At 43.8% G+C, this 22,103-nt stretch overlaps 1 protein-coding gene across 1 annotated transcript in view; it reads left to right on the forward strand.

The window, feature by feature from the left end:
- tacr1a (tachykinin receptor 1a) overlaps positions 1–9,650 on the forward strand; it is a 40,091-nt gene extending 30,441 nt beyond the window's left edge. The window contains exon 5 of the mRNA XM_014170969.2: positions 1,975–9,650. Within this exon, the coding sequence (XP_014026444.1) occupies positions 1,975–2,344 (370 nt within the window). The 3' untranslated portion in view covers positions 2,345–9,650. The remainder of the gene's footprint in view (positions 1–1,974) is intronic.
- The last annotated feature ends 12,453 nt before the right edge of the window (positions 9,651–22,103 follow it).

Genomic DNA, 22,103 nt, shown 5'->3' on the forward strand with positions numbered 1-22,103 from the left:
GCTGTCTATCTGTCTGTCTGTCCTGTGCTATCTTTCCTGTGCTATCTGTCTGTCTTGTGCTGTCTGTCTGTCTGTCTGTCTGTCTGTCTGTCTGTCTGTCTGTCTGTCTGTCTGTCTGTCTTGTGCTGTCTGTCTGTCTGTCTGTCTGTGTGCTCTCTGTCTGTCTGTCTGTCTGTCTGTCTGTCTGTCTCTCTCTCTGTCTGTCTTGTGCTATCTGTCTGTCTCTCTGTCTGTCTTGTGCTATCTGTCTTGTGCTGTCTGTCTGTCTGTCTGTCTGTCTGTCTGTCTGTCTGTCTGTCTGTCTGTCTGTCTGTCTGTCTGTCTTGTGCAATCTGTCTGTCTCTGTCTGTCTGTCTGTCTGTCTGTCCTGTGCTATCTTTCCTGTGCTATCTGTCTGTCTTGTGCTGTCTATCTGTCTGTCTGTCCTGTGCTATCTTTCCTGTGCTATCTGTCTGTCTTGTGCTGTCTGTCTGTCTGTCTGTCTGTCTTGTGCTGTCTGTCTGTCTGTCTGTCTTGTGCTATCTGTCTGTCTGTCTGTCTTGTGCTGTCTGTCTGTCTTGTGCTCTCTGTCTGTCTGTCTGTCTGTCTGTCTGTCTTGTGCTGTCTGTCTGTCTGTCTGTCTGTCTGTCTCTCTCTGTCTGTCTTGTGCTATCTGTCTGTCTCTCTGTCTGTCTTGTGCTGTCTGTCTGTCTGTCTGTCTGTCTGTCTGTCTTGTGCTATCTGTCTTGTGCTATCTGTCTGTCTTGTGCTGTCTATCTGTCTGTCTGTCTGTCTGTCTTGTGCTATCTGTCTGTCTGTCTGTCTGTCTGTCTGTCTGTCTGTCTGTCTGTCTGTCTGTCTGTCTGTCTGTCTGTCTGTCTTGTGCTATCTGTCTGTCTCTCTTTCTGTCTTGTGCTATCTGTCTTGTGCTGTCTGTCTGTCTGTCTGTCTGTCTGTCTGTCTGTCTGTCTGTCTGTCTGTCTGTCTTGTGCTATCTGTCTTGTGCTATCTGTCTGTCTTGTGCTGTCTATCTGTCTGTCTGTCTGTCTGTCTTGTGCTATCTGTCTGTCTGTCTGTCTGTCTGTCTGTCTGTCTGTCTGTCTGTCTGTCTGTCTGTCTTGTGCTATATGTCTTGTGCTATCTGCCTGTCTGTCTGTCTGTCTGTCTGTCTTGTGCTATCTGTCTGTCTGTCTGTCTGTCTGTCTGTCTGTCTGTCTGTCTGTCTGTCTGTCTGTCTGTCTGTCTGTCTTGTGCTATCTGTCTGTCTGTCTGTCTGTCTGTCTGTCTGTCTGTCTGTCTGTCTGTCTGTCTTGTGCTGTCTGTCTGTCTTGTGCTGTCTGTCTGTCTGTCTGTCTGTCTTGTGCTGTCTGTCTGTCTGTCTGTCTGTCTTGTGCTGTCTGTCTGTCTGTCTGTCTGTCTGTCTGTCTGTCTGTCTGTCTGTCTTGTGCTGTCTGTCTGTCTGTCTGTCTGTCTGTCTGTCTTGTGCTCTCTGTCTGTCTGTCTTGTGCTATCTGTCTGTCTTGTGCTATCTGTCTGTCTTGTGCTGTCTGTCTGTCTTGTGCTATCTGTCTGTCTTGTGCTGTCTGTCTGTCTTGTGCTATCTGTCTGTCTGTCTGTCTGTCTGTCTGTCTGTCTGTCTGTCTGTCTGTCTGTCTGTCTGTCTGTCTGTCTTGTGCTGTCTGTCTGTCTGTCTTGTGCTGTCTGTCTGTCTGTCTGTCTGTCTGTCTGTCTGTCTGTCCTGTGCTATCTTTCTTGTGCTGTCTGTCTGTCTGTCTGTCTGTCTGTCTGTCTGTCTGTCTGTCTGTCTGTCTGTCTGTCTGTCTGGTGCTATCTGTCTGTCTGTCTTGTGCTATCTGTCTGTCTGTCTTGTGCTATCTGTCTGTCTGTCTGTCTGTCTGTCTGTCTGTCTGTCTGTCTGTCTGTCTGTCTTGTGCTGTCTGTCCTGTGCTATCTGTCTGTCTGTCCTGTGCTATCTGTCTCTCTGTCCTTCCCTAGGTTCCGAGCTGGCTTCAAGCAGGCGTTCCGATGCTGTCCCTGTGTCCCCGCTGGCTCTTACGAGGGTCTGGAGCTCAAGTCCACACGTTACCTACAGACCCAGACCAGCATGTATAAGACCAGTCGCATGGAGACCGCTGTGTCCGCCGTGCCGCATGTGGCCGACGACTTGGAGCCTCCCAGGTTCGGGGCCCTATCTGGGACCGGGTGTGAGGCCGGGGCACGGGGGGTTGGCGGAGGGGGAGTGGGTTTGTGTGTGGCAGCACCCAGGCGCTCCTCTCTGGACCTGACTTCCAATGGCTCTTCGTCCCGCAGCATCTCCAAGACCGTTTCGGAGACCTCCAGCTTCTACAACAACCTGCCTGAGTAGGGAGGGGAGAGTAGAGTCAAGCACCGCTGAACACTCTCTCACAATATCTGCCAATGGGGACCGTGTGCATGTGTGTTTGTGTGTGCCCGTGAACGTGTTTGTGTGTGAATGTACATTTGTGTTGGTGTGTGGGTTCCATCCATGTATGTGTATAATGTCCTTTCATTGAATGTTGGGCATCAAGTCTACCGCCTGTGACTAAGGCTTGGTTTGGTTCCCCTTCAGAGGGCATTGTGCTTTCCGTGGTGCCCTGATTCAAACTAAACAGGAGTCAGTAGACACTAAGGCCGTAAGGCATACCTAGCCCACACTACCTGGTACCTGCTGTAGACGAGTTAGCTGAGAACGTCACGAAAACGATGCGCACGCTTCAATGGGGCAGAAAGCCGTGTGTTGTGATTCTGGATGGCCAGATGGCTAGCAACAATGACAAGTGTGAAATCGTGAGTGGCTCGTTTCAGCTAGTTTTACCTTGTTTTTTGAGGTATTTGACTGCTGTCACGTCTATGCTAAAATTCGCTAGCACGCTAACCAAGAAATGTAAGGATGTATTTCAGAGACAACAAGTACTCATTGTGCAACTTTATTTATGTTTTCAATAAACATTGGAGACAAAATGTGTTTTACATGTTGTCAAAAATGTAAACCAACCCTGTCTGTTTTGCCCCATAGTTGCACACGTGTCGGTTTTTGTTGCTAACAAGACTTGATCAATACAGAAAACAAGCTTAATACAGGACCCAGCCCTAACTGAACCCTATAACCTTTACACTATCTACAAACCTTCAATGATCAGAATCTACCCACTACTTATCTAGCATATTCACAGTTGCTTCTAATGTTCATATTACCACCAGTACCTGTGAATAGTGCATTAGTGTGTGATTGCTGGGAGCACAGTCAGTTTTCATGAACATGTCTATGATAAGCTTGGTATTCCGGTTGCATAGCCTAAGACCCTGAAACGAAGCCCGGGGTTAACAAGCCCGCACTCCATGGGAAACTAGACTACTGGGAAACTAAATTAGACAACTGGGGCTGAGGTGTGTTTAGCTGGTGGCCTTTCAGCATGACTTCAGTGGAATAATGTGGGATAGACCTGAACAGAGCGCTAGTCAGCTGTGTACCTCACAGGACATAAGACAGTGGAGAAATGTAGTCTGATTACATAAACAAAGAGAAACTGCACTGTGAGGCTTTTGTTAGTTCTTGTAACCAGCGATGGGAAGATGGGTCTGGATACTTAGCATAATGCTGCTGAGGGATGAAGGGAGGCAGCTTTGAGGCAATTCTCTCTGTATAAAACCTCTGGGTCTCAGATGGAACCCTATTGCCTAGATAGTGCATTGCTTTTGACTAGAGGGTGCCCTTTGCCATGCAACCTCTGTGTGACTGTGAGTTCAGCGGGAGGGAGCCGTTATAGCTGTGACACAGCAGCTCCTACCCCACCATCTGAAACCTAACGAGTACACTTATGTATGTACGTATGCTGTTCAGCACACACATAATCACACATTCTCACACAGACCCACAGACACCCACAGCTGTTCACACACATGTATTTAAATTTCCCAATTTTACGTTTGTATAAACATTTTAAATTTTAAATCAATATTTTTGCATTTGTAATGCCTTATTGAATAATTGAATTCATCAATTCAAATTGTATTTCATGATTTGAAACTGAATTTAATGAATATTGCATTAAGTTTAAAACTCTACTTCAATTTAATTCCATATTCTATATTTATATTCAGGGTCAATATGGTAGATACAGTACTGCATTCATCCTTTACATTAACTTCCTGAACATATGCCTATGGGCTTTAGATAAGTGGGCTAACACAGTCTTCTGTCATGCATGTTCCGGAGAGTCTTAGCTTTCAGGAATGGGCTAAGCTTTTTGCCCAAACGATTAAAACCCTAGAGCCCAATTTCTAGGAAGACAATAAATTCAACATACCACAATGGCTTCAGAAACCAACAGAATCTGCTCCTTTGGTACCGCTAGCTTCTGTTCACCACAGAGAGAGTTTGATTTGATCGGTCTACCTTTCCTACCTTTCCTGGCTGGCAAAGTACCAGGATGTTGTTTTGAATCTGAATCTGGAGTACTGAATTCAAAAACGTAAATCATTAGGGGTGTAGAATATCTACTTATCCCATTGTAATTTGATACCTATTCTTTCTGCCTTGCCACTCCTATGTTACTGTGTCTGGTATACTTCTAAGATTCATTCAGATGTAATTTTAATGGTTGTGTGTGTGTGTGTGTGTGTGTGTGTGTGTGTGTGTGTGTGTGTGTGTGTGTGTGTGTGTGTGTGTGTGTGTGTGTGTGTGTGTGTGAGACACACGTCTCAGTGGGCACAGTCTGTAAGGAGGACAGGATTCACCCAGACATTGCATTTCTCCTCAAGACAGCCACTAAATGAAACACGCCTTGCAGCTGATTAATTTAACATGGGGAACCAGGTAGCCTGTTTTTCTCTCCAAACAAACCCTCTCAGGCAGACACTAGTTTAGCCAAAAAGGCATCCCTCCTAATCCAAAAGGTCGGTAGCTCCCATACAGTTGAACTGAATACTGAAACCAAAAATAGACCAAACACTCAATGTCTAAATTCAATAGAATATTTTTACATTTCAGATGGCAGGTTCAAGAGAAGATTATGCCAAAGAGAGGCAGCTGAATGTGAACTCAACCTCATTCAAAACAAGTTTGTTAATTGACAATGTTGCAGGATGTATGGTAGCTTATTTCAGAAAGCAGTGTTGGTTTTGATCACTGTAGTGATGGAGACAATAGGCTGGCCTTGTTCCTGTGGGTTGGGAGAGAGCTGGCGCCATGCTGTCTACTCAACTGGTTGAATGTTCTCATCAACGCCATCTCTCTCCAATCACACTAATTACCCACAAGGGGAGAGAGAGACGGAATGGGATGATACAGAACAGCTGTACACACACATACAGAAAGAAGCGCACACACAAAGACACAAACGCACATAGGCACATACAGACACATCCATGCACACGAATGCACACAGACACACACACACACACACACACAGGGTAAAAAGAGCAGATCTCTCCTTTCCTTAATGATGTGATGTGTTTTTCACTTACCTGTATGTATGAGCCTACCATCTACATGATGGATTCTGGCTGGTGCAACGCACCGTGAGATGTGCTTATCTCTGCTACAGTGATCTGAGTGGCTACTGCTTTGATGCGTTTAGATGGAGAGAATCTGCCAGGACTGAATGGGATGGGTGAGGGCCGAGCAGCATCAGTTCCAGTTTTTCGTCACTGGTCATTTGGACATATCAGGATTGGGCAAAGGCGGTACTTAAACTGCTTCGCCTCGAGTGCTTTGGGGTGGGGGGGGCTTTGACAGAGAGCTTGCTTTTGCGAGGGTGGAGACGGTTTGTTTTTGCCGGAACTCTCCATTTCGAACACGTACGAACACAGAAGTTTTTAAAGCAGCTGTCCAAATCACGTGAGATTTTACTTCTGGGTTAGCAAAGATTACAGCAGTATTGCTGGACAGCAGCTCACACACTGCTTATAGTTTACCACAGCCACAGTTGCGCCCCCAAATGGCACCCTATTCCCTATATAGTGCATTTCTTTTGACCAGGGCTCATAGGGAATAGGGTGCTACACACAATGCTCTCTGATACAGTGCTGAAAGATCAGTTAATCTCGTGTGGACCTCCTTGTACATAGTACAGTTATGTTTGGTTGGTTCTCTGTATAACTTTGAAATGTCATTGTTAAGCATACCAGTTGAACTCATACTGCAGGGGTCGGCAACAGGTGGCCCACGGGCCAAAACCGGCCCGCAAGTGATTTCCCCCCACAATTAAGGTATGAAATGATTGCTATTTTCAAATACAACCTCTTTTTGGACTTAGTTGTGGTCAATTTGCAGCATACAGATTATTATAATTAGGTTCCGGCCCTCCAACCATACGCTCCGACAAAAATCGTCCCATGGCTGAATCTAGTTGCCTACCCCTGCCATGCTGTAATGTTTCAAACACTTGCTCATTTACTGCTACTGCACATGGCTTGGCTTGTGTGGTCTGTGTTGGTCTCTGTTGTACATTTTGTTTTGAATATAACTGTCACGCTAAACAGCACATGAAAGCAATTGAACATATCTAACTATTGCAGCTGATGTGGTTTACAAGCTGCTGGAGGGAGAAAAGCTGCAACCTGGTCTCAGAGCGTTTCGTATTATTCTATACGAGACACTCAATTTAGTATAATATGTTACGTATGTATGTTCATATGTATGTATTAATTTGTGGACTTCCATTATACATTTCGTGTGATATGTTATGAATTACAATTGTTATATGTTACGCATTGCAATTCATACAATATATTAAGAATTTGCAATATGTATGATATTTTACGATTTCCAATTTGTTGTGGCTATCATTAGCTAGGTGGCTAGGTGGATAATTTAAACATTAGCTAGGTGGCTAATGTTTGCTAGGCTATGGGTGAGTGGTTAGGGTTAAGGTTAGGAGTTAGGTTATAGGGTTACGGTTTAGGAGTTAGGTTAAGGTAAGGGTTAGGAGAAGGGTTAGATAACATGCTAAGTAGTTGAATGTAGGATGTAGTTGCAAAGTTACTAATTAGCTAAAATGCTTACGTTGTCCATGGTCAGATTCGAATACGCAACTTTTGGTTTGCTAGACATTTGCGTTATTTTTTGCCTTATTAAGTAACCTTCTGTCTTATGTAACCATACCAGTGGAGTCTTGTGGGAGGAGCTATAGGAGGACAGGCTGATTGTAATGAATGGAATTAATGGAACGGTATCAAACATATGGAAACAACATGTTAGACTCCGTTTCATTTATACCATTCCAGCCATTACAATGAGCTCATCCTCCTATAGCTCATCCCACTAGCCTCCACTGAACCATACCAAACGTAACATATCACACTAATTTCAGTGTCCCGGATTCATGTTACATCTAGTCTGTTAGACCAGGATGGGAGAAATGTTACATCTAGTCTATTAGACCAGGATGGGAGAAATGGTAAGATGAACCATTGAACAAAACAACTTTGTTGTTTTGTATTGCACTGATCTATCAAATGGACCTCACTTGTCCTGCTGCTGACTTGTCTGAGGCACTGTTAAACATTTCTGAACACTCTGTCAGACAATTACCCTGAATGACTGAACTATTAGCCCAGTCTGCAGCATCCCTGGAGGAAGATCTCTGTTTACAACAGAACAACATGTATTACTGTCCAGTTTCCATATTATATCATCTACCTGACTGAGTCCCCTGCATTGGCCATTATCAGCAACTATCCCAAACCACCTCTTGTTGCACCACTTACTCTCTTGGGTTATGCTTTCATAAGTGTTATGTGTTATTTCATACGTGTTATTTCAGACATGTGTATTTCATATGTATATGTTATTCTTGTTGAGAGATTTATATCGACATTGTGAAGGCACTTCTTACAGTCGTGTCAAGATATTTATTTTAGCAGGATTCATCAGTAAAAAAAAAAAAAGATCAAAGGTATTTACAGTGTTGGTATTGCTTTACACTAACCCACTATCTCTGATGTACATAATCAGATGTTTTCTGGGGTTTCTTTTGCCTTTTAACGCGTAGCTATGTTGTTTCCATGCAAATCTCAATATTGTGTTAATGTTATGAATACGTTTGCTCATATTATAGCTACTTTTTTAATCCAACATCAGTTTGTCGAGAATAGTGTAGCCTATAGTATTTAGTATGACTTCAAACAAAGAATCTAAACAATGTTTAAGTGTAGAAAAAGTTTAAATATCCCCCCAATAATAAATAGAGTGAATCGAGGAGCACCCCTGCAGACCTCAGCAGAGAAATAGTGCTAAATTAATGTTGGGGAATTACTAAAACAACACAGACAACAGTTCGCTCTAGTGATTGGCATGGTCTCATTATAATTCCTGACCTTCTGTGGAGACCTCACCAGACAGACAAAAGGAGAGGAGAGGGATCGGCGAGCAGAGAGCCATGTGTCAGATGAAGCATGTTTGTGTTTGGACTGGACCTTTGTTTTTTGTCTGTAAAAGGAGAGTAGAGGGCAGTCTGTGCGTATTAAACACCCGTCCATCTGCATGGGTCTGGACAGAGTTTGTCTGTCCACGTCTCTGTAGACCTGCCAGAACAGTAGTGACTCACAGGCCATGTACTTTATCTGTAAATTGGGATGCGTTCCAAATGGCAGCCATATGTGCCCTGGTCAAATGCAGTGCTCTATAAAGGGAATAGAGTGCAAATCTCAGACATGGGCTTGGCTTTCTGGAAGCAGTCTATTTCAGAATCATCTGACCGTAACAATCTATCCTATTGCAAGGAAAATAGAACAATATGACATACCTGAATGTACCTGATGATACTTTTTACAGCAGTGTATGGTGTTTTTGTGAGGGGTGTGCTGGTTGTAGAGCGAGCGAACCGCAGCCCGATCTTTGAATTGCCTCAGTGGCGAATGCATTAGGAGACAGAAGTGAAGTTGACAGATGAACAGAATAGGCAACGAGGAGAAACAAAATGATATTGACAGCATGAAAAGAGTGATAGAGAAGAGGGAGACAGAGAGACTGACAGAGGAGAGAAGGCGACAGGGGAGTATAGAGGAACCCATGCTGAGACTGATTATCACGTCTGGGTCACCCTCTCTGTTTTAAAGCCCGACGGATCTGCAGCTCATGTAAATAAATCCTGATTTCCTCATTCACTTATCTCACTTCTTCTCAGAAGCCTATCACCCCACTCACAGAGAAATGTGTGAGAGGTTGGCAACAGACAGACTAGAAGCTAGATTCTTCCCCAGAGAACAGGTGTGTGTGTGGCTCTAGTGGCCTGAGCGTCCGTGCAGTGATAAGTGTCGGTGTGCCTAGTTTGCAGTTAACATCTTCAGAAAGTTGCAAGAAATACAAATCGCTGATGCATTCTTTAATATTCTTTACATGTAGGCTTTGGATTGAACTAATATTCACTCGCTTTTTTCTCGAGGGCACAACAATTATTATCTGGTGTGATTTAATTTCGTGGTCGCACTGGTGCTCCCAAACTAAATGTCAGGTCGCAAAGCAAAATATCTAGGAGCTTATGTGACCAAAATGGTTGCACTTTAGAACCCTGAGTGATGGTACCGTATGTCTCTCCAGATGTTCTGCTCTGATTGTCGTAAAGGTTTATGCTGTTGTGGTTCACTCAAACAATGTACAAACTGTATTTAAATGAAACAACCACCAATAAAGGCTCCTTTTGTTGAGAGTAACTGTGTCTGTTAAGTATGACTATTGATCTTATTACTGTATCTTATTGAGGATTTATTTATACTCAGGGTTTTTTCTGCTTTCATTAGCATTTCTTCTTCCTCTCTCACTATTACTGAAATTACCATAGCATTCTAACAAGGTCTCTCCAAGATACATTTCCCCCTTCCTTAGTGGCCAGTGCAGTTTTGGATAGAGGAGAATAAAGGGAGGGTGAGTCACACCGGGCAGTTGTCTGAGAAGGTCCAACTCACATGTCCATCTGTCCTAAGGGCAGGCATAGGAAGCAGATACAAGGACTCTTGATCTCCTTCTCTCACATAAACATGCAGAGACATATATTCATTCACTGCTACCATAATAATACACTTTATATATATATATATATATAACATTCACTACTACCATTTGGGCTCCCAAGTGGCGCAGCGTTCTAAGGCACTGCGTCTCAGTGCTAGAGGTGGCATTACAGACACCCTGGTTCGAATCCAGGCTGTATCACAACTGGCTGTGATTGGGAGTCCCATAGGGCAGTGCTCAATTGGCCCAGCGTCGTCGGTTTGGTTGGTGTAGGCTGTCATTGTAAATAAGAATTTGTTCTTAACTGACTTGCCTAGTTAAATAAAGGTTACATTATTATTTGTAACACCATAATAATACACTATATGTATCAGTCACCTGTCTCTGAATGGGTAAAGGACTGACAAACTTAACATTCCCTACGCTGTCAGATTCTTCTCACAGATTCTTCTCAAATCAAAAAATGACAATGTGCAACATGGAGGTGTTGGGTCACATATACTATGCGGTGGAGACAATTAGCTACTACAGTGCAAAGAGAAAGAGGAGTGCAGAGTTGTTATCAGCAGAAGTAAGTTGGGAGGAAGTAACCCCATGAGTGGCACTGGTGCAGAGAGAGAGTGACTGTTTTAGAATGTCTATTTGGGAACTGTCCTCCAAACTGCTCTAGGGCAAGTGGATGTCAGAAACAAAGATGGAGCCAAGTGTGAAGAGGCTTGGGAAGCGAAGCCTCCCGTTGCTCTTTTTTTAACTGAGCGTGCATCCCCCTGCTCCTTCACTCACACACAGACACGCACGCAGACACACACACCCACACACACACACACACACACACACACACACACACACACACACTCCTCCATCAACAGCAGCAGCTATGCAGACCTGCTTAAATAATCAAAACAATGATGCATTCTTCTCTGCCAACAGCAAAAATGCTCAACATGACAGATTAAATTACCTCTTGTAGGCAAAGCCCGCAGAATAATAAAGTTTACTCTCCTCTCTCTCTGGTGCTTCTCTGTCTGTTTCTTTGTCTCTTCAACCATTATTTATTTCACTCCACTCCCTCTCTCTCCTTCCTTGGCTCTCTCTACAGATGTCAGCTCTTAACTCGATCACTCGTCATTTTATACAGCTTAATAATGCAAGATAAATATTGGTCTGCACTAGGCTAGGACATACACGTTTCTAGTGTATCCTAAGGTTACGAATTAACTAAAAATGTAGTTCAATCATGGCCTGGCATGGTCTAGCAGTTAGGGCCGCTGCCTTCAGTGTGCACATAATGGCCTACCGTGTTGACATGGGTTTGATTCTGACCCATGCACTTCTGGCACAAATAACTCAATCCTCCAATTGACTTGATGTAGTTACACATTTCAAATATGTCCAGGGTTATTTTACCCCGATATCGATAAGAAATGCACAGGTGTGATAGTTTTATGAATTAATCACAATGCAAGCCTACTCATTACAAATGCAATATTAGCGTCACAGTGAAACACCACTGCCCAGTGACGCAAGCCTACCAGATGAGCTAAATGCCTTTTATGCTCACTTCGAGGCAAGTAACACTGAAGCATGCAAGAGAGCACCAGCTGTTCTGGACAACTGTGAGATAAAGCTCTCGGTAGCCGATGTGAGCAAGACCTTTAAACAGGTCAACATTCACAAAGCCGCGGGGCTAGACGGAGTACCAGGACGGGTACTCAAAGCACTACCAGGATGTGTACTCAACTTCTCCCTGACTGAGTCTGCAATACCTACATGTTTCAAGCAGACCACCATAGTCCCTTTGCCCAAGGAAGCGAAGGTAACCTGCCTAAATGACTACCGCCCCATAGCACTCACTTCAGTAGCCATGAAGTACTTTGAAAGGCTGGTCATGGCTCACATCAACAGCATCCTCCCGGATATCCTAGACCCACTTCAATTCGCATATCGCCCTAACAGATCCACAGATGACGCAATCTCAATCGCACTCCACACTGTCCTTTCCCACCTGGACAAAAGGAACACCTATGTGAGAATGCTATTCATTGACTGCAGCTCAGCTTTCAACACCATTGTGCCCTCAAAGCTCAACACTAAAATAAGAACCCTGGGACTAAACAACTCCCTCTGCAACTGGATCCTGGACTTCCTGACGGGCCACCCCCAGGTGGTAAGGGTAGGCAACAACACATCTGCTATGCTGATCCTCAACACTGGGGCCCCTCATAGGTGTGTGCTTAGTCCCCTCCTGTACTCCCTTTTCACCCATGACTGCGTGGCCAAACACAACTCTAACACCATCATTAAGTTTGCTTACAACACAACAGTGGTAGGCCTGATCACCAAAAATGATGAAACAGCCTATAGTGAGGAGATCAGATACCTGGCAGTGTGGTGCCAGGACAACAACCTCTCCCTCAATGTGAGCAAGACAAAGGAGCTGATCGTGGACTACAGGAAAAGGTGGGCCTAACAGGCGGCGGGGCTGTAGTAGAGCGGGTTCGAGAGTTTCAACTTCCTATCTACATTGACGGGACAGTAGTGGAGAGGGTGGAGAGTTTTAAGTTCCTCGGCGTACACATCACGGACAAACTGAAATGGTCCACCCACACAGACAGCGTGGTGAAGAAGGCGCAGCAGCGCCTCTTCAACCTCAGGAGGCTGAAGACATTTTGGAAATCTTTTTGGCCTTCCTGTGACATCGGGTGGTGTAGGTGTCCTAGAGGGCAGGTAGTTTGCACCCCGTGATGCGTTGTGCAGACCTCACTACCCTCTGGAGAGCCTTCCGGTTATGGGCGGAGCAGCTGCCGTACCAGGCAGTGATACAGCCCAACAGGATGCTCTCGATTGTGCATCTGTAAAAGTGTGTGAGTGTTTTTGGTGACAAGCCGAATTTCTTCACTACTGTCAGAAAAACACCCCCAAAGCATAATGTTTCCACCTCCATGTTTGACGGTGGGGATGGTGTTCTTGGGGTCATAGGCAGCATTCCTCCTCCTCCAAACACGGCGAGTTGAGTTGATGCCAAAGAGCTCCATTTTGGTCTCATCTGACCACAACACTTTCACCCAGTTGTCCTCTGAATCATTCAGATGTTCATTGGCAAACTTCAGACGGGCATGAATATGTGCTTTCTTGAGCAGGGGGACCTTGCAGGCGCTGCAGGATTTCAGTCCTTCACGGCATAGTGTGTTACCAATTGTTTTCTTGGTGACTATGGTCCCAGCTGCCTTGAGATCATTGACAAGATCCTCCCGTGTAGTTCTGGGCTGATTCCTCACCGTTCTCATGATCATTGCAACTCCACGAGGTGAGATCTTGCATGGAGCCCCAGGCCGAGGGAGACTGACAGTTCTTTTGTGTTTCTTCCATTTGCGAATAATCGCACCAACTGTTGTCACCTTCCCACCAAGCTGCTTGGCGATGGTCTTGTAGCCCATTCCAGCCTTGTGTAGGTCTACAAGCTTGTCCCTGACATCCTTGGAGAGCTCTTTGGGTTTGGCCATGGTGGAGAGTTTGGAATCTGATAGATTGATTGCTTCTGTGGACAGGTGTCTTTTATACAGGTAACAAACTGAGATTAGGAGCACTCCCTTTAAGAGTGTGCTCCTAATCTCAGCTCGTTACCTGTATAAAAGACACCTTGGAGCCAGAAATCTTTCTGATTGAGAGGGGGTCAAATACTTATTTCCCTCATTAAAATGCAAATCAATTTATAACATTTTTGACATGAGTATTTCTGGATTTTTTTGTTGTTAATCTGTCACTGTTCAAATAAACCTACCATTAAAATTATAGACTGATCATTTCTTTGTCAGTGGGCAAACGTACAAAATCAGCAGGGGATCAAATACTTTTTTCCCCTCACTGTAATTTATGAAGCAGCAAGACATTTTTGGACTCACGTTGTGATGTGCTTGAACAGGAAAGTGGCGTGGCGGTCCTTCGTGGGTAAATTTTGTCATCAAAGTGAAAGATGCCGGATTTACAATTCTAAGTTGAATGACCATTCAAAACGTATTTTCCCAGTCGTTCCCAGTTGTCTTGAACTCACAGTTAGCCACTGATTCCTTCCCAAACCACTCATTGTTGAATTTTGCAATTTCCAACTTGTTGTGTAATGTTTATGTCCAATGACCGATGAGCACCGAGACATTTTATCTCTAATTTCTCTTCATATGACGAGGGTTGAAAAGGATTTGATTGTCGACTTGATTCATGGTGACGACTGCTAGCTTGCTAGCTTAGATTTTGAGGTATGATGTTGACCAATGTCAGTCCAATCAAAGCTACTGTAGTCCAATGTTAGTCCAATCAAAGCTACTATAGGTATAACTTGATTTCATTCTATCTGTGGCCAATGACCTTGAGCCTTCTTGGATGGGCACTTCTAAAATAACTCTATGGCAGAACCCGAGTGGCTAAAGTTTTAGAGCTCTAACCTTAGAATTGAGGATGACATACTGTCCCATGAGTGACAGAAAACTGAGCCAATCATGACAGAAAACTTAGCCAATCAGGCGCAATGCTCCGTATTTTCTGTTGGCTAGCCCCACCACCACAGAAAGCACTGAGCTAGGCTGAAACACTGAAACACCTGCATGTTGGAGCTGCCTTACTCAAGAAAGCAAAAAATAGACCATGTTTGTATGCGGCTTTATTTATTTTTACATTGTTTGCAAACTGATATGAGTGACATGTATTAAGTAAAACAGGCAAGACCCCACAATTTTTTTAATAAATAAATAAATATATATATACTGCTCAAGAAAATAAAGGGAACACTTAAACAACACATCCTAGATCTGAATGAAATAAATAATCTTATTAAATACTTTTTTCTTTACATAGTTGAATGTGCTGACAACAAAATCACACAAAAATAATCAATGGAAATCCAATTTATCAACCCATGGAGGTCTGGATTTGGAGTCACACTCAAAATTAAAGTGGAAAACCACACTACAGGCTGATCCAACTTTGATGTAATGTTCTTAAAACAAGTCAAAATGAGGCTCAGTAGTGTGTGTGGCCTCCATGTGCCTGTATGACCTCCCTACAACGCCTGGGCATGCTCCTGATGAGGTGGCGGATGGTCTCCTGAGGGATCTCCTCCCAGACCTTGACTAAAGCATCCGCCAACTCCTGGACAGTCTGTGGTGCAACGTGGCGTTGGTGGATGGAGCGAGACATGATGTCCCAGATGTGCTCAATTGGATTCAGGTCTGGGAAACGGGCGGGCCAGTCCATAGCATCAATGCCTTCCTCTTGCAGGAACTGCTGACACACTCCAGCCACATGAGGTCTAGCATTGTCTTGCATTAGGAGGAACCCAGGGCCAACCGCACCAGCATATGGTCTCACAAGGGGTCTGAAGATCTCATCTCGGTACCTACTGGCAGTCAGGCTACCTCTGGCGAGCACATGGAGGGCTGTGCGGCCCCCCAAAGAAATGCCACCCTACACCATGACTGACCCACCGCCAAACCGGTCATGCTGGAGAATGTTGCAGGCAGCAGAACATTCTCCACGGCGTCTCCAGACTCTGTCACATCTGTCACATGCTCAGTGTGAACCTTATTTCATCTGTGAAGAGCACAGGGCGCCAGTGGCGAATTTGCCAATCTTGGTGTTCTCTGGCAAATGTCAAACGTCCTGCACGGTGTTGGGCTGTAAGCACAACCCCCACCTGTGGACGTCGGGCCCTCATACCACCCTCATGGAGTCTGTTTCTGACCGTTTGAGCAGACACATGCACATTTGTGGCCTGCTGGAGGTCATTTTGCAGGGCTCTGGCAGTGCTTCTCCTGCTCATCCTTGCACAAAGGCGGAGGTATCAGTACTGCTGCTGGGTTGTTGCCCTCCTATGGCCTCCTTCACGTCTCCTGATGTACTGGCCTGTGTCTTGGTAGCGCCTCCATGCTCTGGACACTACGCTGACAGACACAGCAAACCTTCTTGCCACAGCTCGCATTGATGTGCCATCCTGGATGAGCTGCACTACCTGAGCCACTTGTGAGGGTTGTAGACTCCGTCTCATGCTACCACTAGAGTGAAAGCACTGCCAGCATTCAAAAGTGACCAAAACATCAGCCAGGAAGCATAGGAAATTAGAAGTGGTCTGTGGTCAGCACCTGCAGAACCACTCCTTTATTGGGGGTGTCTTGCTAATTGCCTATAATTTCCACCTGTTGTCTATTCCATTTGCACAACAGCATGTGAAATGTATTGTCAATCAGTGTTGCTTCCTAAGTGGACAGTTTGATTTCACAGAAGTGTGATTGACTTGGAGTTACATTGTGTTGTTTAAGTGTTCCCTTTATTTTTTTGAGCAGTGTATATATATATATATATATATATATATATTAACCTAAAAGTGTGGGGCTCAAAACAGGTGGGGCACCTGCCCTGAATGACGGGTCGCCACTGCTTGATGGTATGAGGGGTTGGTTTGCAGAGCCTTCCCCAAACCATAGCCCCCTAGGTACGGTACTGCATTGTATAGCCTACAAACACCGCTTCCAGCTGCCCCCTGGTGGCGATTAAAAATGTATTAGGATCCTCCTGCTGCAGGATTATTTTCCCGACGAGGACGAAATCGGTCATATTAATATCCGACATCTGTACATCCTCCTTGATCTACTCTTCTTGAATTTCTCATTTTGTCCTCTCTTTGTTCTGTCTTAGAGGGTTTCTGTCTGTCTGTGTCTGTTGATATTGTGTGACCCCTTCCTCTCTGCTTCCCCCAATTTCAGATTCCAACAGAGTTGCATTGTTTTAGACAGACATCTTGAAGCAGAATGAGTCTTAGGTCATGAGGGATGTTTGTCAGGAAAATAAGAGTTTGTGGTCGCGGATTGTGACGTGTATTCTCTCTGCCGTCGATTTCTCTGCCACCAAAGGGATGCAGTTTGATATACAATGCTGTTTTCCTTTTAAATACAATAAGATGCATGATGCTGTAGAGCAGGGGTGTCAAACATACGGCCCGCGGGCCGGATCCGGACCACGAGCTCCTCCATAACAGCCTGCAAGGTGGTTTGAGTAAAAACAAATATATATAATAACATATATATTTGTTTTGTTTTTTGTTGTTTTTGGACAAAAAACACGCTCAATCGATCTTGAAATGACAAAAATGAATAGAAACTGTAGAGGTTATAATTGGCCCACATTTATAGTCTCATTACTCTGTCCAGCTTGCTAACAGTCATCAAAACGAAATCTAGAGCTCCCTCCTTGTGACATTCACTTGAACTATGGAGAGAGAGAGGACAAGAGAGAAAGCGAGCAAGAGAACGAACGTCTGTCTTAAGCTATGGAGGTGAGTGACCTCGCCAATGCGCAATCTGGCAACCAGGAGTGGAGGAGTCAGAGGGACCGCCACTATACTGTGGAGTCAGCTAAATGTCCAAATACTATGGTGGTGGTTAGCTGGGATTGTCTCAGGAGGAGAGAGAGAAACAGATCAATACCAGCTATACCATGAGGGATCTCTCTCTCTCTCCGAGTCACAGGCAGGTGTTGATGATGGTGTCAGTTGTGCAAGGACATGGGATTGCGCTCCTGCCACAGAAGCAGGGAAGGAGGGAGGGTTAACCATGGGCTTAACACATCACACCAGGCGGAGAGCAGAACGTGGCTGGCTCCTCAATTGGGGCCTGTGGCTTGGTAAATAAGACCAAGTATTTGAGTGTGGCGGCACGTCCCATTGGATAGAGAAATAGTTCAAATGTGGGCTACTGAGGCAGACACTTAGTCAAAGTAATTACAGAATTCATAAGCACGCCATGAACAGGCCAAGATAAAAAGCTTCCTCTTTCTCTCTTTCTGTCCTCTTCTCTTTCCTCCTTTCCCTCTCTGTCATCCTCTCTCTCTATCCTCTCACTTTCTGTCCTCTCCCTCTCTCTCTCTCTCTCTCTCTCTCTCTCTCTCTCTCTCTCTCTCTCTCTCTCTCTCTCTCCCTCCTCCACTCTCTCAGTTCTACTTCCTTTTCTAATGAAATTAGATATCTATTCTTGTAGCTTGACCAGCAGAGAGTGGGAGTAAAATACGTGAGAAGGGCCCCAATTTTCACAACGACCATCACTGGTGAAATTAAGAATTGTATTTAGTGCTTTAGTGCTATAAAACATTTTGATACTTGCTTCTCTGCAAGGCTGTGGGACTATTTTATCCGCTTTAATGGTCTGCCTGATACATCTGACAGTGTAGACCTACTGCATCTCAAATTTGACAGATTACATTCTTTAAATATACATTTGCAGGAGAACTCGCCCACATTATGTTGGAAGAGAAAGTGTTTTTCAAGCAACTCTATTTAAATGTAATTCATATTAGAGTTAACTAAACCTAATCATATTAATTAATGCTATTTCTTGCCTCTCTGGTACTTCTACAGTTTGAGTTACAAAGAAACCGAGACACCTGGCAGTATTAGTACTGAGTAAAAGTGAATGCTAAGCTGAGGTAAAGTGGAGAAAAATATTATATTGTGTTTCCCTGTTCATCTCCGCCACCTTTCCCTCTGTCAATTTATTCGGATGAGATCAGAAAGAACACAAACAAGGCTGTGAAGCTAGGAGCTGCCTTTGAAACAATTGTATTTAGACAATCATCCTTTTCTCTCTCTGGATTAGAATTGAGTGTAGGCGTCCTTCATCCTTCAGCTATTCTTTATTTTCTTCTACCAATTCAAAACAAAAGCATTCAATTAAGATGTGGAAAATCAACTATTTCTGCCCACCAGCTCCTTCAAGTTAAATGGGAGTGAGAGCTCGAACACTGCCAGCCAAGGTAATTTACTATATTTATACTGAACAAAAATATAACGTGTTGGTCCCATGTTTCATGAGCTGAAAAAAAAAATCCCAGAAATGTTCCATATGCACAAAAAGCTTATTTCTCTCAAATTTTGTGCACAAATTTGTTTACATCCCTGTTAGTGAACATTTCTCCTTTGCCAATATAACCCATCCACCTGATAGGTGTGGCATAACAAGAAGCTAATTAAACAGCATGATCATTACACAGGTGCTGGGGACAATAAAGGGCCACTCAAAAATGTGCAGTTTTGTCACACAACACAATGCCACAGATGTCTCAACTTTTGAGGGAGCGTGCAATTGGCATGCTGACTGTAGGAATGTCCACCAGAGCTGTTGCCAGATAATTGTCTGTTCATTTCTCTACCATAAGCCGCCTTCAACGTCATTTTAGAAAATTTGGCCTCACAACCACAGACCACGTGTAACCACGCCACTCGGACAGCCACCCGGACAGCTGATGAAATTGAGGAGTATTTCTGTCTGTAATAAAGCCCTTTTGTGGTGGAAAACTAATTCTAATTGGCTGGGCCTGGCTTCCCAGTGAGTGGGCCTGGCTCCCAAGTGGGTGGGCCTATGCCCTCCCAGGCCCACCCATGGCTGCGCCCCTACAAGGTCATGTGAAATCCATAGATTAGGGCCTAATGAATTTATTTCAATTGACTGATGTCCTTATATGAACTGTAACTCAGTAAAATTGTTGAAATTGTTGCATGTTGCAATAATATTTTTGTTCAGTATAGAAAAGGTGTTTAGATGTGTTTAAACAAACACCAGCATACACAATAAGTACAGAAACAGCAAAGTAAATATACCTTAATGTAAACTTGCACAAATTTTATGAACAAGCAAATACCAGCAGAAGCATCTATCCCATTAAAACTAACAGGGCTGCTTGCACACACACGTGCATGTACTCACACACACAAATTATACAGCAGTTAACTATTCAGAGTAAAACTTGGACTTCTGTCTCTGGGCATGTGTAGGGCTTTGTAATCCTGTGTCAAGTAAAGTTCTTTCCTCCAGACTAAGTAAACACAATCAACATTTCACAGAATAGCCATCAGCCAATGTTCTCCTCCATTCAGACAACGGAGACCAGAATCGCAATCAAACCATTCAAAATAACTTCATCAAAGCTATGAAGCAAACAAACAAAGAAACAAACATACCCTGGTGAGAGGATAATTCAATGAGCATAGTGAGTCCACATGCTGCCAATAATCCACCTTCCCTTAAGATATTTTGCCTATTACACAAAGACCCACAACTAGTCATAGTTATGATTAAATTACTGGATTACTGGAATCTAGTATGGCAATGCCAGAGTTTTGCCAGAGCAAGTTGACATCATAAAATCTCCTAACAGTCTAGCATATTCCTAGTCATCATCCCAGAGACAGATCATTATCCATACAGAAATAGAGAGTGCATCCCAAATGGCATCCTATCCCCTACAGGGTTAGGGAGTAACTGATTAATCAGATTATTTTTTTTTTAACTGTAACTGTAATCAGTTACTTTACCAGCAGAAATATTGTAATCAGAGTACAGATACTTTTGAAAAACTAGATAATTACTTATTGGATTACTTTTACATTTAGAAAGGATTTTGAGGAAAAAATAAATGAACACCTTTCTGTTTTCTCAATGACATTCAGCATTGAAAAAAGGTACAATCTTAAATGAGTTCTGCCTGAGCAAGTCTCTACACTATGATGACACACCAAATGTGTTTGATTGATCCCTTTTGTCTTCTAATGCCCCCTTAAGGGGGAAGTAATCCAAAAGTAACAGAAAGTTAACTTTTGGGTAATCCCAAAGTTCAGTAACGGATTACATTTAGAAAGCAATCTACCCAACCTTGATTCTCTATAGAGTGCACTACTTTTGACCAGTGCCCTCTATATAGAGAATAGGGTGCCATTTGGGATGCAACCAATCAGTGTCCATACAGAGATGGAGATCAGTATATAAATAACAGCATATCCTACATCAGCTTGGAGACTGTCAGTATCCATAATCAGTATCCATACACCAGCCTCACTCCAAACTATTTTTACAACATGGTAATACCCTCTAATTAGGAATCATTGTATCTTATTATCCCCATCTACATCCATCACTGTCAGCAACTAGCTTTTCAGGCCGGGGACTAGTTTTCCTTATTACATGTTTCAACCATTTTATTCTCTGTTTAAAGTCATTTCTCCAGTACCCCCTCATACTTGTCTCCCGATAAATTACCTCAGGGACCTAGAGAGATAGCTACTAGATGACTTGGCCCATGCTACAGAGCAGAGCAGCCATGCTCAGCAGAGCAGCCATGCTCAGCAGATGCAGAGCAGCCATGCTACAGAGCAGCCATGCTACAGAGCAGCCATGCTGCAGAGCAGAGTAGCCATGCTGCAGAGCAGAGCTGTTCGTTCTTTGCACTCCCTCCCAAGAAAGACCTATTGACTTATGAATCAGAATCACAAAGGATGCCTCACAAATGGCACCCTATTCCCTATACAGTGCCATATAGGCCCTGGATAAAAGTATTACATTAAATAGGGATTAGGATGCAATTTGCGATGCATCCATTAAGTCACAAAAGCATGGTGGGCTACAATATGTCTGTCTGTCTGTCTGAGTGAGCAACCTGAAAGCGACAGGGCCTGGTGCTGCTGTGCTGTCTGTTCATGGCTGCTGCTGCAGGCTTTATCCAAGAAGTTTATTTCTGCCCTGCAAGGCACTGGCACAGCATCGGCAGGGCAGCACTAAGTCAATGTCATGTTTTGTGTTTTCTCCCGGTGCTGACTCATCAAAATCTAATGGATAGTGACCTAGGAGGGTCATTCCATGGCATTTCAGCAAGCCATTACAACCACCATCTCAGATTAATATGAAAAAGTTTCTGTAGTTAGAAACAGATAAGATAAGCATTCCGTAAACATTATCTTAGAAATGACTGCGCCTAAATTGGCCATTTTAATTTACAGGATTCATAGAATATGCAATAATTATAGTACCGAACATTCGATTTGGACCAAACTTTTTTCTAACAATGAGCAAGACATAAGGAATCCAAAGAAGTGGTCAAAATCCATCCACAAACCTCCCACACCCCACGACAATCCAACCCCAACAACGAGTATATAGTATCAGTTCTCTATGTGTCAGAAATTGTATGGAGCTCGGAGTGTTGTTTCTTTATCCTATGTAATGTCTTCTCATTGAATTTGGTGATGGTTTTTTACCCCCTGTCAAAGAAATTAGTGATTGACTATTTTTACAACACGGTAATACCCTCTAATTAGGAATCATTGTATCTTATTATCCCC

This window comes from Salmo salar, chromosome ssa24, assembly GCF_905237065.1.
Source record: "Salmo salar chromosome ssa24, Ssal_v3.1, whole genome shotgun sequence".
In the NCBI taxonomy this organism is placed as follows: domain Eukaryota; kingdom Metazoa; phylum Chordata; class Actinopteri; order Salmoniformes; family Salmonidae; genus Salmo; species Salmo salar.